This window comes from Equus przewalskii, chromosome 10 (assembly GCF_037783145.1).
Source record: "Equus przewalskii isolate Varuska chromosome 10, EquPr2, whole genome shotgun sequence".
NCBI classification, from domain to species: domain Eukaryota; kingdom Metazoa; phylum Chordata; class Mammalia; order Perissodactyla; family Equidae; genus Equus; species Equus przewalskii.
The window spans coordinates 23847020-23869589 of record NC_091840.1 but is presented as its reverse complement, the minus strand read 5'-3'; the positions used below and the strand labels follow the sequence as shown (position 1 = coordinate 23869589).

General features: G+C 43.7%; 1 protein-coding gene across 1 annotated transcript in view; it reads right to left on the bottom strand.

Moving 5' to 3' along the window:
* KPNB1 (karyopherin subunit beta 1) overlaps positions 1-22569 on the bottom strand; it is a 28467-nt gene extending 5898 nt beyond the window's left edge. Inside the window, exons 1-18 of the mRNA XM_070560528.1 lie at positions 21711-22569; positions 21551-21609; positions 19227-19409; positions 15715-15915; positions 14616-14768; positions 12733-12792; positions 12018-12107; positions 11550-11660; positions 10656-10757; positions 8407-8631; positions 7370-7561; positions 6474-6604; positions 5204-5351; positions 4783-4854; positions 2406-2550; positions 1153-1235; positions 636-743; positions 49-192 (exon numbers count right to left, since the gene is read on the bottom strand). Coding sequence (XP_070416629.1) covers positions 49-192; positions 636-743; positions 1153-1235; positions 2406-2550; positions 4783-4854; positions 5204-5351; positions 6474-6604; positions 7370-7561; positions 8407-8631; positions 10656-10757; positions 11550-11660; positions 12018-12107; positions 12733-12792; positions 14616-14768; positions 15715-15915; positions 19227-19409; positions 21551-21609; positions 21711-21750 — 2247 coding nt within the window. The 5' untranslated portion in view covers positions 21751-22569. The remainder of the gene's footprint in view (positions 1-48; positions 193-635; positions 744-1152; positions 1236-2405; positions 2551-4782; positions 4855-5203; positions 5352-6473; positions 6605-7369; positions 7562-8406; positions 8632-10655; positions 10758-11549; positions 11661-12017; positions 12108-12732; positions 12793-14615; positions 14769-15714; positions 15916-19226; positions 19410-21550; positions 21610-21710) is intronic.
* Between the last annotated feature and the right edge of the window lies 1 nt (position 22570).

The following is a 22570-nucleotide window of genomic DNA, read 5'->3' as shown; positions in this document are numbered from 1 at the left end:
GTCCCGCTCCTCCAACCAGGGCTGGCCTTAAAGATAACTTAAGCTTACCTTGTCCACCTGGGCTTGGGAGGCCTGCTGAAGAGTATTCAGTACAACTTCTAGGTATTTTTTAAATTCTCCACCAATAGCAAGGGCAATATCACCAAACACTGACAGAATCTGCGGCTTCACAGATCTGTGGACATTCTCATTCTGACAAGGGGAAAAAAAAAAAGGAAAACCAAATTAATAGAAGTCAAAATTTGTTCTGTCCAAAGACCTGAGAAATTTTTTTTTAAAATAATAAGCAACTAAGCAACTACTAATGTGCTGGGTATAGACCTTAAGGACACACACAAAAATTAACGGTGGTTCTCTCGAAGAGAGGGATTACATATTTACTTTTCCTTTATACTTTACTCGTTCCCCACCCCGCCCCCACCCAAATTCCACGCATTGAGCATGCATTCCTTTAATTAACTTTACAACCTTACTTTAGAATCATCTTGTAAAAATGAACAATTCCCTTCTTTTTAAGCCCACAGCCAACAATCTGAGAACTTACAGCTCCCTGTCATGGATCTTGATGTTTAACCATCTTTCCAACCGCCAATTCCTTCAAATACCGGTGAATTAGATTGTGTGTACAGACTCACCCCCAAGTTCTCCAGCAGGAGCTGCATCACCTCATCACAGAAAGGCAAGATGTTGGATTGCAGGGCACGGCATAAGTCTCCCACTAAGCCCACAGCTGCCAGACAAACCTGCCAAGAATCAAGGAAATGATCTCCCAACAGAACAGGCTGCTGCAGGGCTAAGGCATTACTTTTACCTAGCTGCTGGTCCCTTACGGCTTGAACCTAAAGCCAAAGAAGAAAACATTCTCCTTCTGTAAGACTAGTTCATTCTAACAACCAACATGACAGAACGAGAACTAGGACTATCCGAAATATTAAGAAAGGACAGAAAAGACAATATTCACCAGAGATGGTGGTGACAAAAGCGGGTGGCTCTTAGGGTACTACTCTGGCACACCTAGTACGCACCTGTTTCTCACTGACTACTTCTAGTTCAGCCATGTAGGCCAACAAACAAAGGAGCCCGACACTGCACCACAATCACTAGCAGGTATGAACGAGGATATGAATGCACTAGTCTGAAAAGCAGGCCTACCTGGTACTCAGCGTAATTTTTCAATCCAATGCCCAGGAAGGGTTTAAAGGCCTCCATGTACTTTAGGAATTCACCACCCAACACTGTAAAGAAACAAACGATTAGCACCACAGGATTATCACAGAAGGGAGCAAAAATAACGACCCTAGCTCTCCCAAAATGTATTCACTGCACTCAACAGGCTGGGTGGAGTGAGAGTGACTTACTGATTTTATCATGAAGATGTTAAGGCTGCCTGGGATAAGCCGAATTCACAGCCGCCGGACGGGACTCCCTGAACGCCCTGGAGCCAGCACTATATCTCCAGAGTGGGATTTCTCTCTCACTGACACAACCGAGTGGTATGGCTCTCAAGGAACGTCAAGGTGACTTGTGAATTGACTGAGCTAGCAATACTGCCTCTTGTCCACCTCATCTGATTGCAACATGTCCTCTCTGGAAGCCAGCTTCAAAACAGGGTCCGGAGGCAATTCCATCAAGGACTTACTTAAGAAGCCAGTCAGGAAAAGCAGACTGGGCTTCATATCAGAATCAGCCACTCCAGGAGACAAAATGAACTCTGTGCCCTATCAGGGTGGTCACATGCTGCCAGAGGAGTCAGACATATGCTCTTTATGTTAGATATAGGTCTGGTCCTCAGGTAATGGCCTTAGTAACATATCTTATAGGCCACCTCCGAAGAAGTGTTTCAGGTTTCTGAAGTGCTCCTTAACGGCTCTTTAAAGAGTCTCAAGTCAGACACGGCTTCCCCAAAGCAACTTTGCAAAGCCAGACTTTTGTTAACAACCAAAAAAATCAATCAACTCCTTGAACTCATTCAATGTTGCATTCCACCCCATACTAGGCACCAAGATGTGTCAACCTGAGTCCAAAGCCTTACAACCTGAACTAGGAGGAACCAAGTGCCAGGAAAGAAAATAGAAATCTTTGCTTCCTCCATCCTTGATAAAGAGCTAAACCTCAATAAAGTAGAGGCTTTCAGGAGGAAAGGAACCTGATAAACATGAGGTAGATGATAACAGTTTCCCCCCAAAAAAGGTTGCCAATCTGAGTTGCAAAGTGGCTCCCCATTTACTTCAAGGAGAGTGGCAAGGCAGTTATACACAAATTTACACTGACGTTCAGTCCGACTTGGAACTGGGTCATGCCCCAGTAAACGAGAAGACAGACCAAGCTTTCTGTGGTCAGAGTCTTCATTGCCACTGGAACTCTTGCATTCTGAAGACAGTCCCTGCCAACACTGGCTCACTGACCTTCCACCAGTGTGCTAACTGCCATCAGGGCATCCTCTTGCACTCCCCCAGACCCAGCGGTGCTTTGGAACATCCTTAATAGGGAGGCCATGACCACATCAGAGATCTGCAAGGCGTCTTGATGTTGTACTTTCCGGAGAACATTCTGTGAGATAAACAAGAGTTCTGGATCTAGATTCCAAACCCTCCAAGCAGAACACTAGACCTTTTTTAAAAAAAATCAATTAAGTCGCTTGAAAAAAAATTCTTTTGGGAAAGGTCAAATTCACTTTTTTTTTTTTTTTTGCTGAGGAAGATTCACCCTGAGCTAACATCCATGCCAATCTTCCTCTATTTGGTATGTGAGTCACCACCACAGCATGGCCATCAATGAGTTGTGTAGGTCCATGCCCAGAAGTGAACCTGGGCTACTGAAGCAGAGCACACCAAACTTAACCACTAGGCCATGGGACCAGCCCCTCAAATTCATGTTTTGTGCTCAAAAGTTTTCATAGCCAAGGTGCTGGCCTGGTGGTGTAGTGGTTGGGTTCAAGCACTCCACTTTAGTGGCCCAGGGTTCACTGGTTTGGATCCTGGCTACAGACCTACACATCACTCATCAAGCCAGACTGTGGTGGCATCCCATATACAAAGTGGAGGAAGGCTGGCAAGGATGTTAGCTCAGTGACAATCTTCCTCAAGGGTGGAAAAAAAAAAGAGGAACACTGGTAACAGATGTTAGCTCAGGGCCAATCTTCCTCTCACACACACACACACGCACAGTTTCACAGGGGAAATCATCTGCAACAAAACACAAATTTTAATATCCCTTCTATTTCCCAATTCAGAACACACACAAGATGCTCTTCTATGGTGCAGAAAGTCATCTCCTCTGCATTTCATTTATGTCAGACAAATCCCTGTCAGTAGTGTCCATATTCCAGTCTTAGCAGAACAGCAGTTAAATTATTTCAGCCTTAAAGAAGGACATGTCAGGGCCAGCCCCATGGCTGAGTGGTTAAGTTTGCACACTCTGCTTCGGTGGCCCAGGGTTTCACCGGTTTGAATCCTGGGTACAGACATGGCACTGCTCATCAGGCCATGCTGAGGTGGCATCCCCCACGCCACAACTAGAAGGACTCACAACTAAAAATACACCACTATGTACCAGGGGGCTTTGGGGAAAAAAGGGAAAAATTAAAAAAAAATTAAAATTAAAATTAAAAAAAAAAGGACATGTCATATTAGAGTCCTTACATAAAACAAAAAAGCATTTCTTCCTATATCCTAACCCATTTACAGATGGTCAAGAAATAATCTTGATAATATAAAGCCAGACTGATCCCTCCTAATTTAATATTCCTCAAACCTCCCTCCTTACCCATTACTTCGTTTCAACTAAGGTTGCTGGATCATTCCTGTATGTGTCTGATGAATAAGGAAAGACCTCTTAACAGTCATACTTTAAAAAATGAAGTTTGGGTGCTAGCCCCGTGGCCGAGTGGTTAAGTTCGTGCGCTCCGCTTGGGTGGCCCAGGGTTTCTGCGGTTCGGATCCTGGGCTCAGACATAGCACCACTAGTCAGGCCATGCTGACCTAGCACAACCAGAGGCACTCACAACTAGAATATACAACTACGTACTGGGGGGCTTTGGGGAGAAGGAAAAAAAAAGAGAAACTTGGCAACAGATGTTAGCTTAGGTGTCAACCTAAAAAAAAAGAAAACGAAGTTTGGAGTGAAAAAGAGGGGGTTCACAGGTAAGACGAGCTAGTTAGCATGACTCAACACTAAAATCTAGTACCTACCTAAGCAGCAGACAAGTTGCAGGGTTCTCTCATTCTTGGGTAAAAAAAGGAATACCTCCTCAGCCACTCCATGATTCCAGTCACGAGTGAGGAGTAATATTTTATTTTAATTTTCCCAGTCTCTCCTCAGAAAAAGTCTACTGTGAACACTAGGTACGATAAATGATGGAAATTATAATAAAGCTTCTAACAGCAACTGTTGTTTCAAAAGATGATGGTAGAAACTCAAGGCTATATTTTTAGCCAAGTGAACCATAGCTGGGAACCAAATCTGACTGGGCTAAGCCTGAACAACCAATGAAAACCAAAGACTAAAAGTTGCCAACACAATTCGCTGTGTAGCTGGAGAACCAGCACAAACCAAGCAGTTTCCTTCCCTACACTGTGCAAAACGCAAATTGCCTCTTTATAGACAGACAAGAAAGGAAGATGGGACATTACTCTCCCAATCAATCAGAGACCCAGGCCTTCTGAGAAGAGCTTCTCATCAGCATCATCTATACCATTTCAGAGTTCTCTGTGCACATGAACTTGTCATCCTGAGCTATGACTCTCTTCCCTGGAGCTATTAAGTGATATGGAAGCATCATACCTGAAGAGTAGCGCAGAGTAAAGACTGAAGGTCATTGAACTGGATCCTATCCGATGTGCTCTGGATATGTGACTACAAGGAAAAGAAGATCATCATGTTTTGAAAATAAACACCTTCTCAAAAGGCTCTCAACTCCCTCAATGCTTCCATTTTTGCTGGGTTTGCCAGGACCGCTAAATAGTCTTTACTGATGCTAATGTAGAAAAGCAAATAAAAAACTTATATATGTATGGGGTCTAACACACGAGTAAACTGTGGCAAGAGATGTAAATTTTAATTCGCAATGTTTTTTGTCTAAGCCTTCTATCTTTCTGAGAAAACATATACTCCAGCAGCACACAGTAAGAGCAGCCTTGGACGCAGAGCCGTGCTGGGAGCGCTGTAGGCTGGGAGCGCTGTAGGCCAGGAGCGCAGGGCTCACCTCCATCTGCAGCACCTGCTGCAGCCGCTCCATGATGACCAGAGTGGTTTTCTGAACGGCGGGGTAACAATCCTTGGCACTGTTCTTAACAATTTCCATCAGAGATTCATATGCAGAACTCCTGAGATTGTTCTGGTGTCCATCAGGTCTGTAAGGAACACAGCAAAAATCTTAAAGCCTCAACTGAGAGAGGAAAGAAGAGTTGTTATAATATAGACACTGTCTCACTGAAAATAAGAACCCAGAAATTGATGTGGTTGCAGACCTGGTTTGAGTTTGGCAACACAATACAGCCAGGAACCAAATTTTCCTTTGAGCCAATCGCTAACGTTCATTATGGTCTCCAGACCTGGTTAAACTTTAGAATGGCCTTTTTGAAAATTGCTAAAATTATAGGGAAAAAAATTAGTTTAAAATGCTGAAGAACCCACGTGGACAATTGAAGAGGTTGCCTGAATAGCCAAGAAAAAGATGCTAATTTTCTTCATTCATCTGTGAGAGATGCCCTTCTAAACAATCTAGAAGATAGAAGCGGAGATGAACTAGTTAAGCAGGGAAGACTTTCTACCCAGCCCTCTTCCTAACGGTTTCTTTTAAGCATGGCTTCAGGTATAGCTCACAGAAAACCAAAATTAAAGGTTGTCCCCAACTTATAGCCCCCTAAAACTACATTCCAAAAGCTCATTTAGGGGCCAGCCCCGTGGGGTAGTGGTTAAGCCTGATGCACTCCGCTTTGGTGGCCCAGGTTCACAGGTTCGGATTTTGTCAAGCCAGGTGTGGCGGAGATGCACATCAAAATAGAGGAAGATTGGCAACAGATGTTAGCTCAGAGCAAATCTTGCTCACCAAAAAAAAATCTCATTTATAAAACAACTGCATTTAATGTCAAGTGCTTTATTCAATATCATAAATGGCAGTTAATGATTTGGTGTAGCAACTAAATCCATAATGAGAGCTACTATTTGTCTTACACCATAATCAGACACTCCTGTTAACTGCGGACACTGCAAAATGAAGGGACTTCTCTATATCAATTACTCTCTATAAGCAGAGAAATGAGACTATTTTCTGACTTCACTTCTAAACTGAACAATTCTAAGGTAGACAGTCTACGTTTCTTTTCTCTCTGTCCTTTAAACACATGATCTACTACAGGATTCTTTTAATTCTTCCTATTGCAATGTTCATGATTGGGTTAGACAGCCCTCACACGTAAGACAAAAGGAGTTGGATGCAAAGACACCACCCATTTCTGTGTAGTATCAGCTACCTGTCTGTGGTCTCCAGGAGCTTCTGAACTATGAGTTCAAAAGAAGAAGATAAGCAATAGGTAGCTGGTTCTTCCTGATCATCAGCTACGTCTGCAGCTTCATAAGCAGCTTCAGCCAGACTGGAGAAAGCCTTAAACCCAGACAGAGTTAATATTAGTCCTGAAAAGAAGGCTACCTACCTTAGCATTACCCCATTTCTCAAGATACTTTGGGCAGCGTTCCTTTCGAACTGATCTAAGAACAGATCAAGGCTAGAGAATCCTCAACTTTTTCCGTCAAGCTCATCTCAAGACAACCTAACGTTTTACAGGTATCCTTAAAATTAAATGTTTATTTATTTATTTATATTTTGTTTGCCCTGCCCACAACTTTCTAAGCACGAGAGTACTTTCACCTACGACGAATGCCTGCCACTTCCCTTCTCCTTCCATTCACAGACAGGCTTCTGGCCCACTCCTTCCTCATCTGAACTTCCTCCCCACAGCCCCAAATGAACTCCATACAGCCTATACTGACTCAGCACTCAGGCCGCCTACATTCCTTCCCTCTTGCCCCTTCTCAGCAACGGTACTTTTTGTAGCCGGCAACTCTCTACCTTCATCAAAATTTCTTGTCCCCAAGCAACTGAAGAAAGAAAATCAAGTCCAGATAGTTTTCCCACTGGGTAGGCATGACTGTTCTAAATGGTTCAGGAACCAGTCACCATGAGTCAACAAGCTCCCACTGGCTAATGCAGTTGGCATCTCCCCTGTATTTTAATTGAAGAAATTAGAACGGGGATGCTATTCAGAAAAACCCTTCCAGTGAGGTAGACCCATGTCTCTCCTACACCTCCTACTTCCTTGCCAGTGGCTCGGCCAGGCTCCTTATCTCAGCAGAGAAAAAAATCTCTTACCCAGCATACATTTGAAGCCACTCTGGGTTCAGCACTGAGGCCCTCAATCAGACACTGGAGCAGGGGAGTCAAGTAGACATCATTGATGGCAGCTTCAGGGAGCAGTTCACAAATTCTGCCCACAGTCCATGCAGTTGTATCTCGAACAACTACACTGGGGTCTTTCATTAATTCTATTAGGGTGGGCATAGCCTGAAAACACATTTATTGGCAAAGCAAAACAAAGATTAAAATTCAGGTTGACTAATACCTCAGAAGAGGGAATACTAATGGCTGGGTTTTAACTCAAAGCATCAAGATGGTTTTCTCATTTTAAAAGACATGCTTGTCAAATACCCAACAATATAATAAAAGTAAGTAAAGTGAAAACTAAAAAAGTCCTCTCTTCACCAAACCTCAGTATAGAGTTTTAGTAAGAGTTTGGTATGAGTGCTTTCAGCAGTCTTTACTCAATTACTCAGGTACAGATCCCAGGATGCAGCTGTGCTGGCACTTGGCTACACCCTGAAAGGCTGCACTCTATATGCACAAAACTCAATTAGAATGGACTTTCGTGTCATCTATAACAGCAAAATAAATACAACACTTTCACTTTCATAAGACTGCATTATGTAATTGTCATTTTGTCCTAAGGACAGAATATCACGCAACTAAAAATTATGCATTAAGTGAAAAAACAAGTTCTAAGACTTGTCGCAGTAAGATCTCCATCCGGCTGCACACACACGCACACGCACACGGGAAAAAGCTGCAAGGACAAATACCAAGAGTTAAGAATGTTATCCTTGGGCAATGGAATTAATGGTGACGTTTTCTTTTTGGCTTTTTCTGCATTTTTCAAAAGTCCCATGACTTTTGTAATTAAAAAAGGTTAAGAAATATGTTACCCCTCGTCGACGGCAAATAGCTATCTAGAAATAACCTTTGTGGATGACTATTTACAGCTTCGTTTCTAAAATAAAGGCACACTTTCAAGCAAAAAGTTTAAAGAAACAATAAATATCCCGTTTTCCACCCCAAAACTCCCTTAGCTTCACCTGTATAACTAGTGGTTTGAGCTGATTGGGCTCTGGTCCTTCCAAGATACAGCCAAAAGCCATCACTGCGGCATCCCGGTACCGCCAATCAGGATTCTTGATGTGTTCTTTGATGAAGGGGAGGACATGTGGGACAATGTCATCTTCACAGCAGGTGGCCAGGAGCATGAGGCATACCCCTGCTGCTTTGCAGGGGTTCCAGTCGTCATCATCATCATTTTCGTCCTGGTGAAACAAAGTGGCACTAGTTAAGTTTTTCACTTTAACTGAAAAGATCCTCTACTTACTCCCAAATGTCATTAGAACTTAAAACTTTGGGGGAGTAAATAAAATATAAAATCTTTAAATTTTCATCTCTTCCACAAAGATTCATCACAGCACAGCCTATTAAGTAAGACGCAGCTGGAAGAAGATCGCACTTCCTACCACACAAAGAGATGAGTAAACTTCAACTACATGCAACAAGGATGAACCCTGAACATACAGAGTAAAAGGCAGAACAAGAGTCTATGCTATACGGTTCTAGTTATATGAAGTTCAAAATCAATCAAAATTAATCTAGAGTTAACTGTGAGGAGTTAACGCCTAAGACAACAACATGAGGGAGGATTCTGGTGTGCTATTAACTGCTGTATTTCAACAGAAAGTTAAACAAGGGCTCAGCCACTGCCGTAGTGCTTAAGTCTGCACGCTTCTCTTTGCGGGCCCGGGGTTCACGGGTTCAGATCCCTGGCATGGACCTACACATCGCTCATCAAGCCATGCTGAGGCGGCATCCCATGTAGAAAATAGAGGAAGATGAGCACAGATGTTAGCTCAGGGACAATCTTCTTCAAGCAAAAAGAGGAAGACTGGGACCAGATGTTAGCTTAGGGACAATCTTCCTCACTTCCCCCCCGCCAAAAAAGGATTCCATTCAGCTCTGCCCTGAAATTAGAATTCAAGGTCTATCTTCCTTATTGTGGCCACCCACACCACATAGTAATTTAAGGCAGGTTGCCTATGCAGTTTCAGAAAATTACATACCTGAAGAATGATTTGTTCCCAAACAAAAAAAGCACAATAAAAATATGCAAAAGTAAAGATACTAAGGTCAAAAGATAAAAAACAGCAACTGTAGAAATGAAAGATGAGATGACAATTTAAGGGAACACCCAGTTCATTTCAAACCAAATACACCTCCACTTATCTTTTGAGATTGCTAAATTGAAAGTCATGTACTTTCCTAAAAACAAATTACATTCTTGTGTACAAAGAAATTTTGCAGTGCTCAAAGTTAGAACATTCTTTCCTCACAACACTGCCAACTCTCTGGTACTGCTTGGTACTACTTCACATGCATCAGAAGAGATGAGGTGACAAAAAGAACCTTCCCAAACACCATACCAAGAAAAACGGTGACGCATACAGTCAAAAGGAAACAATGGCAACCAACATTCACTTCTAAGAAAAGAATTTCTATATTTACTCAGACCCACATCTTCAAGTTACTTTTACTTTGTCCTGAATCTTATTAATTGATGTTAATCATGAAGGATCAGAACTTTCTTTCATGAGTTGGAATCCTTCATTAGGATCCGAATAACTCTTATCTAATCTCATCAGCATTTTAGAAGCACATCTATATATACACCCACTGTGAACTCATAATATCCTAGATATCAGCAGATAGTCAACTGGCCTAAAACTAGCAAATCTCTCTTCCTACCTTTTCTTTTTTTTTTTGAGGAAGATTCGCCCTGAGCTAACTACTACTAATCCTCCTCTTTTTGCTGAGGAAGCCTGGCCCTGAGCTAACATCCGTGCCCATTTTCCTCTACTTTATATGTGCCAAGCAGTGCCACGTCCACACCCGGGATCCAGGCTGGTGAACCCTGGGCCGTGGAGAAGCGGAACATGCGCACTGAACCATTGCGCCACCAGGCCGGCCCCTCTCCCTACCTTTTCTTTACTGCAACTTCTACAGCACGTCTCCTGTGTCAGTTCACACAATGTAGCACTCAGAAAATCAGAGCGGTATGTGTGGCTCATCCATGATCAAGACTGAAATGTTCAGATCCAGTTCTCCACAAACAACTCAGAGCCTAGAGGATCTTGCAGATCCAGCTCAGCTATTCTTGAGTCATCTATACAACAGACCATTAACCAGCTGAAGAGTTGCTCAGCTCCTTCATGGAAATGGTTCCACAGCAAACCAACCCTTCAGAAGGTTTCACAGCTTACCTGGCTAGATACAGAAGGGAACTCACCTGTTTGGTTAGTGTCTGTGTGAGGATTGGAACCAGGTACTGCAATGCTCCCTTGGCATAAAACTTGCTGGTGTGCTCAGGGGGCCGTCCTTGCTCTGCTGCCTGAGGAGACACATAATGCAAATTCTGGACAGCAGCAAACAAGCTATGACACTAAAGGCACAAAATGAGAGCTGCCCAGGGGCCTGCACAGAAATATGTGGAGCAAATGGTAACGTCTGCTTTCATCTTTGGAGGTGCTCATTTTTTGGTCTACTTCAATGAAATTCTTTTAGGCCATACATATAACCTACCTTAAAGGACCAAGCCAACTTTAAGAATTACATTCTTTTTTCACAAGCTCAATTCATATTAAAAAGCCGTCATCTAAGTGACCTTTTGGATCAAGAGATGTACTAAATTTACATAAGGATGTCAAAAATAAGATTGTTTTTTAAAGTGCATAAAGACAATCAACGTTGGAAACCAAGCTTGAATTCAAAAATTCCAAGTGCAGAAGTTACCCCTTTCTCCATATCTAATTCCTTCACCAGAGTCAGTAAATTATCAATTATACATCCCATGCGTACACTAGGACTTCCAAAAGGAAATAACTCAGCATCAAACGTCACCTTGTTAAACTGTGACTGCCTGCTGCCCCCTTGTGTTCACAGTACTAACATCAATATTCACAATAAATCATGCCTGACTAAAACATGAGATGCTTCATTACTGATCTACCTCCCTCATGACGGGCTTCGGCCAGCAGAAAAATCAAAATCTCTACAAATGGAGACATCCTCTAAGCCCAGTCAGAATAAAGCTTTCTCAGAGAGTAACAATATCCACAACGGAGATACATCCGAGAGCCCAGTCAGAACAGCTCTCCCCGTACCGACCCTCTCCCAGGCTCACCTCTGAAGCCTCAATGGCCAAATCCATTTCCTCATCACAGACATTGGACCAGAATTCTATCCCTTGCAGGGCCACCTCATCAATGTCACTTTTCATTGCTTCAATTGTGATCTTAAGAGAAAAAAACATGACATCCCAGGCCCCAAATAAGTGCTAGTTCAAGTTAGACCCCTCCTCTAACCACAGACATTCAAGTTTCAAAAATAGACATTTATGAAAGCTAGGTATTTATGAAATGAAAGGTAGAACCAGGAAACAGATTTTTAAAAGATGCTCTTTTTACCAGCACAAACACAGCACAAGTTTTCTTGGCAGAGTACTGACGGTCTTAAACAACACTCAGACTCAAGGAATTTCCCTGATTTCATAATATTAAGTAAAAAATTACAGAACCAGCAAAACAGCAACTAAGAATGACAGGTTGTGCAAATAGCTACATGCTCAAATACACACAACAGGAATACTCACTGCAAAGAGAGCAGGACCCATATACGTCTCCATGTACTGATAATACAAGGACATTATCTTCACCAGATTCTGTAAGGCAGCCACTCGTACCTTTCATAAAGAGCAGATTAAACAGTTTACTAGGTAGTTTTAATAACTATGCAATCTGACAAAGGTAAGTAACTCGTTCATTCAGATGGGTCAATGATCTAAAGGGTCAATCAAGGTACATTTGGGTAAGGTTATCACTACCCCCGATCCATTCCTTCCTTAGTTTTTCCACTATTCCTTCCTATTTATCATTCCTTTCCTTCTCTTTTTTACTTTAAAGGTGCCTATGGAACCCACGGCAGACTAAACTCACTAATGCCACTCAAACTGGATGTTTCTCCCACCTGCTTCAAGGGTCCAGTTTAGGTTACAGCAATAGCAAAGCTGTTTCAATGGCTACAACGGAAAACAATTACTTGAAAAACTCACAACAATCAAGTAGCAAGGTTGATCAAAAATCATTTCTCCCTTAACCCCTTTCAAGAGGAAGGCAACTTCCATTATGCTAACATTCCAAGTACTGTTTTTCTCTCTTCTCCAATATGTTAGAGAAAAATTATTAATAACAATATTAGTCAAGCCTTATTTCCAAAGTCACCTGATTCCCTACATTTCAAACTACTACGCTAGAGTTGGTATCCTAGGAAAAACGGCAGACAGATTTTTCCTACAACCTCATACTTACCCTCGTATCTGGACACTGTGTGGCTTCACAGACCACCTGCATAATAAAGTGCCTTTCGGACTTCAGGAAGAAGGAAAAAAAAAGAATTAGAAGAGTATAAGCCATATATACAAAGACTCCTAGACTATCCCCCTTCAAGAAACACTCTCACTCCTTCAAGGATCCACCCAACCCTGGACCAATCAAGCAGCCTTTCCTTGACTTGGTAATGACACTAGGAATGATACAGAGAGTGTGCCCTCAGTGTCTACTATATGACCTGCTCTCTAAGGAGGTCCCTAATCTTTTAATCCCCCAAATGACCTTCAATAACAAGACTTCAGGGAGGCAGCAAATAAGAAAATGTAGGTCACAGGGTTTAAATAAAGATGGTTAAAAACCTACATTAGGAAAATCTGTTTTCTTGTATTTAAAATTCAGAAGAATTCAAAACATCTGCTTTACTTCAGAAACAAAATTTGCTTTGTGGGAGGTGGCAAATTCACATCAAATGTGGTAAAATACAGGAGAACAGAGCAATGAACTTTTATTTGCTCGTGTCCTAAGTCTTCCGAAATTAAAAAGGAAAAACTCTCTTTTCTAAGCAGTTGGAACCGCAGTTTACTTTGGCTTCTTAGCTGTCCCCACTTTGTCCACTATACAGCCAAGAAATGGCAACAAGCCCAGCTAAAGCATCAACAAACATATACAAAAATACTTTCAGACCATATCATCCAGCAATTCCACTTCTGGGTATATATCCACAAGAACTGAAAGCAGGGTCTCAAATATACATTTGTACACCCACATTCACAGCAGCACTATTCACAATAGCCAGACGGTGGAAGGAAGCAACCCAAATGTCCATTGACAGATGAATGGATAAACAAAATGTGGAATACACATACAATGGGATATTATTCAGCCTTAAAGGGGAAATCTTGACACATGCTAGAACATGCATGAACCCAAGATATTATGCTAAGCGAAACAGGCCAGTCACAAAAAGATACATCCAACACTGTATAATCAAACTCATAGGAATATAAAGTAGAAAGGCGGTGGCCAGGGACTGGGAAGGGGAAAATGGGGAGCTGTTTAATGGAAATTGGCTTTCAGTTTTGCAAGATGAATAAGTCCTGGAGATTGGTTGCCAAACAATGTGAATATACCTAACACTACTGAACAGTACACTTAAAACTGGTTAAGATGGTAAATTTTATGTTGTTAAAAGAAATTTTTTTTTTAAGATTGGCACCTGAGCTAACATCTGTTACCAGTCTTTTTCTTCTTCTTCTCCTCCCCAAAGCCCCCCAGTATAGAGGTGTATATTCTAGTTGTAGGTCCTTCTGGTTGTGGCATGTGGGACACCACCTCAGCATGGCCAGATGAGTGGTGCCATGTCCATGCCCAGGATCCGAACTGGCAAAACCCTGGGCCAGCAAAGCGGAACATGCGAACTTAACTGCTCGGCCACGGGGTTGGCCCCACACTGTACATTTTAACACAAATAAAATAAGTAAGTAATAGGCGGAAATACTTTCAGGCAACATAAACTTTGTTTATATATTAATTTTCAAAAGGCACCTTCCTAAGGAGGTATAAAGCAACTCAGTTTCCATAACTTAAAAAAAAAAAAAAAAAATCCCAAAGCATACCCGCACTTTAGACTGCAAAAGGAAAAACCTAAGCTTAGTTTAGATCACATCATCCCCAAAACCTGATGAGAAACGGCAAATACTCACTCCAGGGCCATGTCTCGCATAACGCAAATCTTAACTAGAATGGAAATGAAAGCTTCTAAACAAAATGGTACTTCCTAAATCACAAACTTAAAAAACAACCTTTCCTTTAACTCAGTCCTCACTCTCTGAACCTACATCTTTTTGTCAAAAGACACTCACCTCTTTGTCAAAGTTTGCTTTGGTGAACTCCAATGAGTTCAGGAGTGCATTCGTAGCTGCTAGCTTCACATTATTACTAGGCTCTTCTTTCCTCATCCCCTGGATTATGGCAGTCAGAATCTCATTGGACTTATCCTGTAGCTGCTCTGGGTCCTGAAACAAGCAGAGAAGCGCAGTGAATATAATAATGAGTTCATGACTAATCAGCAGTCCCTTTAACTGTAAAATCCACTCGAGTGAGATCCACTCCTCTGATCTTTTCCCACACATTTCCATTTAGGGACAAACCACTTGCAAAATATCACAGGGTCCGGTAGTCCAAAATCAAACTGAAACAAGTTAAACTCATCAGCTTCATCTCTGACTTCTTAGCATAATGACTCTGGGCATGAGGTAATGCTGGCTTTTTTTTTCCTTCTGTGCAAATGGAGATGGTAGTCTGGTGTTTTTTTTCCAGGCCATCTGTAGCAACTGAAGTAAAGCTTCAGAACATCTGAGGACCAAGGATAAACACCTGGGCACAACAGCTAGGGAGTCTAAGTCCAGGTGAAGTGCTGTGGACTTCTCTGCTTCATCAAGTCTGCGTATCAAAACAGACACCAAGAGTGGTAACCTCAGCAGCAGCAACAGTCCGAGGAGGGCTGCATTTAACATACTGTGTTGTGGTTCCAATGTCTAAACCAACTACAGCAAGGGCTGGCAAACTGTTTCTGTAACAGTAAATGAAAATGTAACATGGCATCTGTGGTACGCTGAGGATCTTGAGAAAGGGATCAAGTCAAGGATGCTCCAAGACAGAGAATATTCTCTTTCCAAAGTCCAGAATCTACACCTCTCCAAACATACGGATCTCCATATTAAGTTTGTGACCCTCAAGTCTCTTTACTTTAGGGCATGATTAGCAATGTGAGAATGGCCAAGTTAACTATCCAAATAAACAAATAAAGCAGTCCTACTTCCAAAGCTTCCGCAGCACTTCCACTACTTCTGCAGCAGCTTGGTTTTCTTCATGACATGATAAAAAATAATCCTAATACCACGCACATCACAACTACGGGGAATCAGAGATACACAATTAGATACGTCAAGCAGCACTTACTATATCTTGGCAAATGTAACCAATAGCTTCCAATGTCGACTCTTTCATGTGCTCTGTGCTGTTGGGGTTTGTGACGTTGGCCACCAGCTGAGGGATGAGTTCTGGCCACTGGTTCACTGGGATCTCTGCACAAGCAATACCAGCCACACATTGGGAGGCAGAACTAGGCCGGTAAGTTTCTGTGCCCAGAGTCTGCAAAACCTGTACACACACACGCACACAAAAACAAGATGAAAGACAGCAATTCCTAATGTTATTTGAACACATTTGCCTACTACTACACCTCTTATATCAGTCTCTGAACTATCTGTAACACAGAAAAGTAGAAAAAGGCATATACAGTATACATCAGCTGTCGAAAAAAGCCAGCCTCAGTACCAACACCAGCACAGTCAACATTGCCCCAGAGACTAGAAACGAAACCAACCATCCCCCACATCCAGATGGAATTCTCCAAAGCTAGACACATCACTTCAGTGTTCAACACAGTTAGGAGGGAGTAGCATTAAAAGGCAGAGGAGAGGTGACCAGCCCCACGGCCGAGCAGTTAAAGTTCTACGCACTTGACTTCAGCGGCCCAGGTATCGTGGGTTGGGATCCCCCCGTGTGGACCTACTGCACTCGTCAGCCATGCTGTGGAGGCATCCCACACACAAAGTAGAGGAAGACTGGCACAGACGTTAGCTGGCAAATCTTCCTCACACACACACAAAAGGGCAGAAATGAGCTGATAAAATGCACCTTCTAGGCTCCTCGGTGGTGGTATAAGGAAAGGATGCTCACAGTCTTGTTTTGTGGACAGAAAGCGTGGATGTCAGAATGAGGCTAACTCTGGGGCATTCGAGTCTGCTCCACAGTAGATCACTGTCTAACCAGATTCAAGAGAGAGATCTTCCCACTCATGAAACATGGAACAAACCTTCTTCCTTCCGGCCACTGACAATTTAGCACCCTGGGTGACTTTCATAGACAGGCCTTGGTCAAGTAACATCACTTAATGCAGATACAAAGTTACTGACGGTACCAACACCTAAGAACTAATCTTTATTTAACTTCCAATCTGAAAGGATTTGTTCTGTTTGCCCAAGAATCAAAAAACTGTTCCCTCCACCATCAACAGATACCAAGAATTAGTTAGATATGCCAATTAAAATGAGACCTGCTTATCATTAAACATGCTTTGTTTGAAATGGTAATCATACAAGCATTTATGTAAGGGGTAAAAGCACAGGTACAGATAAAGGATGAAGCCACAACTCACCCAAGGTTAATCATTACCACAATCAGCTAATTCAGTAAATGAACTCACTAAGAATCACCAGTCCACCACTCAAATGGCAAACAGTTAACTGTTCCTGGCATGAACGCAGGACAAAGAGTAGCTGCCAGATATTCAGGCCAGCTCTGCTGACTGGGTCAGGTCACTTAGTATCCTGCTTTGTAGCTAATAATAATGAGCTCCCCATCTTTTTCCTTTATATGACGGATCATCATCCCTGCCTGGCCCCCACTCCTAACACTTCTACCCGATAACAAACAGTTCCAAGTGATTCTAAATGAAGGTTTTGCTCTCTAGGTCTACCAGAGCTAGAACGGACTTTAACAAAAACCCTATGTCAAAGACACGGGGGTGAGGGGTTGGGAATGAGATGAATTGTCCAAAAAGGCAGCAACTGAACAGTATTAACCCAAGTCTGACTAAGAGTTCCAGTCCAGGCTGCCTTGATACTACCCTACATCACCTCCTAGCACATATGTGGACAGTACTGAACCCCATTCTACTTTTACCTTTTCTCTTTTTAATTGCTTCTAGAAGACCCTTAGGTAGTGTTACTTGAGTGATTCTGAGACTACAAACGTTCAACTCCTGAGTACTGAAAGTTATTTTTCTTAAAACTTGGGGTGACCCTAATGATAATACCCAATTATTGGAAATAAGAGGAATAAGAAACTAGCTCAACTGTGTCCAAGACTCAGATTTCAAAAAAGAAACAACCATCAGCACTTAGAAAATGTGCTAGATGTGCTATGAGAGGGAAAAAGGCCAAGATAATTGCTAACTTTTTTTTCATGCACAAGGGCTCAACAACGCCTATATAAATTCTTATCCAAACTAAAAATAACTTTGGTGTTAAGAGTCATGTGCCAAAAACCAAACCAACCAACAAAAAACCAGTCAATTACAGTTCCAGTCATGTCTTATCTCATTTACTATTGTGTAATTTAAGAAAGATGAGAAAATGAATGGGCACTATGAGCATCAAGAGTTCCAGTGACTGATAAAATAAACTCCATTTCTACCAAATTACTGACGGAAGGATTAAAATGTTATTACATAAGCAGACCCAACGTGGATAGAAATAGCTCTACATACACTGAAGATTCAGAGTTGGCTTTCATCACCTATTTCCCATGCAAGCACCTCCATGCAAGACTGGAGAGGGAAGGAGGTCCATAACTAGAAAGAGAAGCTACTGCCTTAAGGGGAACTAATTTACTAAATGCTGACACCTAGAAAAAGGAAAGAGCAAATACGACGTGGAGAACCATGACCTGCACAAGCACACACACAGGACTCCCCCACTGGCTTCCCCTCAAATACCAAGGACGAACTGATGACTGCACAGATGCTTGACTTACTACGCTCTGCGCCTTATCCGTGAAAGAGAAGCCACTGAAGAAGCTCATTAAAAAAAAAGCACACATCTGTCCACATATTCTGAACCCTTCACTGTAGCTAGAATTATGGATCCCTAACCGAGCAAGAATCACAAGAACTCCGTCGTGCGGAGCAACAAGGGACATTCAATTTTCCTCAAAATTCATCAGCTCAACTCTTTAAACCCCTTGATAAAAAGCCAAATGTTTCTAAAGAAAGTTTTTCATAATTTGCTAAGTAGATAAAAGCACCATTAATGTCATAACCTTATTTCGCAAACTCTTTGGGCTTGAAAGGCCCAAGAGATCATTTAATGGCTCTTCTAACTCCGCACAGTGCCATGCCTAACCACCGAACGATGAAAATTATCTACAGCAGTTCAACAAGAGCTAGGTGCTGGGTGACTATGGAAGAATCACTTAGGGAGACAGTTTAAAAATTATCTCTGAGCCTCACTCCAAAAGGGAATCTCTGGAGGGAGTCTGGAAATACGTATTATTAACAAATTCTCTAAGTGATTCTGATAGTCCAAGACTGGGAACCACCAATTTGTCTACTACGCAAATTCACCAAAGATTCTACAAATTCTGGCATCTAACTAAAGTTTCCCAAACTGCTGCAGTCTATCTCAGTAATCTGAAAAGAATTCCAATGCATTAATGGGAACAGAAGAGCTGAACTGAGAAAGAAGATTTAAACCAAGTAGAATTTTTATCTTCAAGTGAAGCTTAGGTCCCAGAAACCTATCACGCTATCACTCTATCCTTTTGTCATTTGTAAATGACCAAAAACTGACAAAGATGTTTCTTGTTCCCTAGACTAATATGACCAAAGGGAGATGAAAGTTACTTACATAATTCTTGACTTCCCGTCGAGCATTAGCATCAATAGCAAGCCACCTCTGCTGATACTGTGCCTTGATATCTGGATCTTTAGACGTCAACGAGTTCTTGATTTGTAGACCAGCTGCAACTCTGGCAACCTGACTGTTTCCTGGGTTTGCCAGCACTCTGGACAGTTCCACAAGGAAAGTGGGCTGTTAGGAGAAGATGCACTTGTGAATGGAAATATCTCCTAGGAATTTCACCATTTGAGAATAGCTTATGGAGAACCCAAACACGGGAAAATCTAAATTTTTTAGGACATATAACATCTCAGAAAAATGTCCAAATATCTACTTCAAGACTCTTACGCAAATGTCACGTGGTATATAAGAAAGTCATCCATGTTCTCACGCAGCCTCAGTGTTTAACAAGGAGTTACAGATTTTCCTATCAACATCAAACCTTCACATTAGAGCCCTCAGGATTAAAGCAAGTTTGACCATCTGGTAGTCGGAGGATTCTTCTGTGTTCCTAGAACAGTGCCTAGTACTCAGTAAATATTTGTTAAATGAATGAGTATGTTACAACAGGGTAGAAAATAAAATTGCTTTCCTAAATTTAAAAATCTTAATCCAAAAACAATGACACTCAGGGTGGCTTTTGATCACATGGAAGCAGGGAATCTTGTATAAGAGAGGGAAATACTTATAAACCTAAAACATGGACTTTGGAGGCTAGCTCTATTTTAGCTGTAAGTGTTCCGTAAGAGAGGAACAATGAAAAAAGATTTCTAACGGAAAATTGATAAATATTTAGAAACAGGGGAAAACCGAAAAGATAAAAATGTAAAGGAAAACAATTTTATATTTAATAGTCAACAGGCAATACACTAAAGGATCCTATACATTTTGTACTTGAGTTATCCACTAAACATAGTGGATTTCTGACAGCATACTTAATCTTTTGTAATGCACAGGTCCCCAAAACTACTCCCTTTGTTTAAAAATTCTAACACACACTCCTCTTCCCTGCAGAAAGCTCTGTCCAAGTGGAGAAGTTAACAGGAAAAATCAAAAGCAGATAGTTTCTTACCACTAACAAGTTCCGCAATCACAGCAGAAGATAATTCTTAAAAGTTTTATTAATTATGTGCCACTAAAGAACGTTAGGAAGATGTTAGGAAGAAGATAAAAGGCTTCTTGCAAATTAGCAAAAGCAGAAATAAGCATATACCCTAAATGGAGGTCTTACCAGTCTACGCTAGGGGAAAAAAATCTTTTCTATGAAAAGCTAAGGATAAAAAGGTTAGTACTGAAAACCAGCACATACAAAAGAAAAAAAAAATCATTCAAAGCCAGTTTGTATAAAATAAGCCTCATCACCTTTTTTGCTTACATTACTTTGCCTAGATAACACAAAGGACCACGTTTAAACATAGTGTGGTTTAGATTTATACCTAATACTTTTAAAGGATGTCAAGTATCATCCACCCTTCCCTCCGTTCCCCATCCCCCCAGAGGAGAGGGACACCAAAGAGAAACATTACTAGCACAGAGACTGTCTGAACGAACCTATCGTATATTTTTATTCACAGATCCAGTCTCTGGTGGACTTCAATTTTTTTCTGTACCCCTTAAATTTGAAAATATGAAAAATGAGGAACTTTCCTCTGTGATTTCATCTGGAAAGAGGCCCGATCTCAAGGATGAGCCTCAGGGGGTTGTCTGGGTACAGATTAAGTGTCCACTCGATTGATGTTAAAAAAAAAAAAAAAAAAAAAACCCAAAAATCCCGGGAAAGGAATAACCAAGCAGGAAAGGGAGAAATGCTGCCGGATCGGGCATTCGGGTGCCAGGCCTGGCCATGAGCACAGACCAAAGGATCTAGGAAACGGTAGCACTCTGGAAAGTAGGTGGAGAGAATCAAGAATCACAGGGGCCACGGGACAGGAAAGAGAAGCTGGCCGGGGTCAGACCAGACGGGCAGCCGGGCTCCGAGCTTCCACATGGCCCCTAGGCCCGGCTCCCCCACCCCCACCCTTGCTGAACACGCAGCGCCGCGCAACCTAACTTCTCTTCCCTCCCTCTTTCTCCCTCGCGCCGCACCGCCGCCCTCAGGCCGCGCGGCGATTGGGCGGCGGACACCCCGGCGCGCCGCGCCATTGGCCCACTGCGGGGCCCGGGGCGGGACACACCCACCGGCTTCCCGATGGCGGGGTTAGGTTGGACCGGGCGGGGGGGAGGGGGACGGGATGGGGCGGGGTGGGTTCCCGAGGCCTGGGCCTCCGGGAGGGCGGGAAGGCCCGCACGCAGGGATGGGAGACGGCGGGATGGGGACGGCGGGCGGCACGCACCAGGTTCTCCACGGCCGCACGCTCCAGGAACTTCTGCGCCGCTTCCAGTTCCAGCCGATCTGGGGGAAGGAAAGTGGGAAAAGGGACAGGGTCAGAGGGCCCAAGGCCCCCCTCCCCCCACCCGGTCACCTCGGCGCGACCCCCGGCCCCCGCGTCCTACCGGGGGACACGGTCTTCTCGAGGATGGTGATCAGCTCCATGGCGGAGGGGGTGGCGGTGGCTCCTCCTAGGACGACGGCCCGGCCTCTCGGGCGGCGGCTCTCACTGGGGATGGGGGTTGGGGGTCGGGTGGGAAGGGAGGGTGGGGTGGGGGGCGGGGGTCACCACAAGCCCATTCACCGGCTCCCTCTTGGGGGTCGCCCCGGCTTCGCGGCCTTCCTCCTTGCCTTCCTTCCTCTCTCCTAATTTGCTGCTGGCGGCGGCGGCAGCTGCTCCTCGCACGGCGGGGGAGGGACCCCGGGGGCAGCTCGGAGCGCGGCTGGTGCTCGGGCGGCGGAGGGAGAAAGAAGGAAGGGAGGCGATAAGTGAACGGCGGCTCGCAGGGAGGGAGAGAGAGGAGGGAGGAAGGCGGAGGGATATTCGGGCCGGGCCTCTCCGCGGCGGCACCGCGCTGCACGCCGATTGGCTGGCGCCGTGGCCACGCGGAGTCCCCAATTGGCCGGGCGGGCAGCGTTGAAGGGCCGCCCTGCGCCGATTCGCCCGCCGCTTTCCAGGCCCGGGTTGGCTGGGCGGGCAGCGGAATGGGGCGTGCGGATTGGCCGAGGGGAGGGAGGTTGGGGTGGGGCAGGCGAGAGCCGGCCGCTGATTGGACTGGCCTGGTAAAGGCCTTGCGCTCAGACCGGCTGAGCGCTGGAAGGAGGCTGGACCGGAGGCGAGACTCTGAGCCCGCGTGATTGGCTGCGATCCTAGACGTTGATGGGATAGGGCGCCCGGGAGAACTGGGGAGAGGAGTTCGGGGTCGGGGCCGCGGGAAGGCGGGAGGCGCCCCGCCGCTTTCGGGGCCCGGCGCGGGGCACGCTG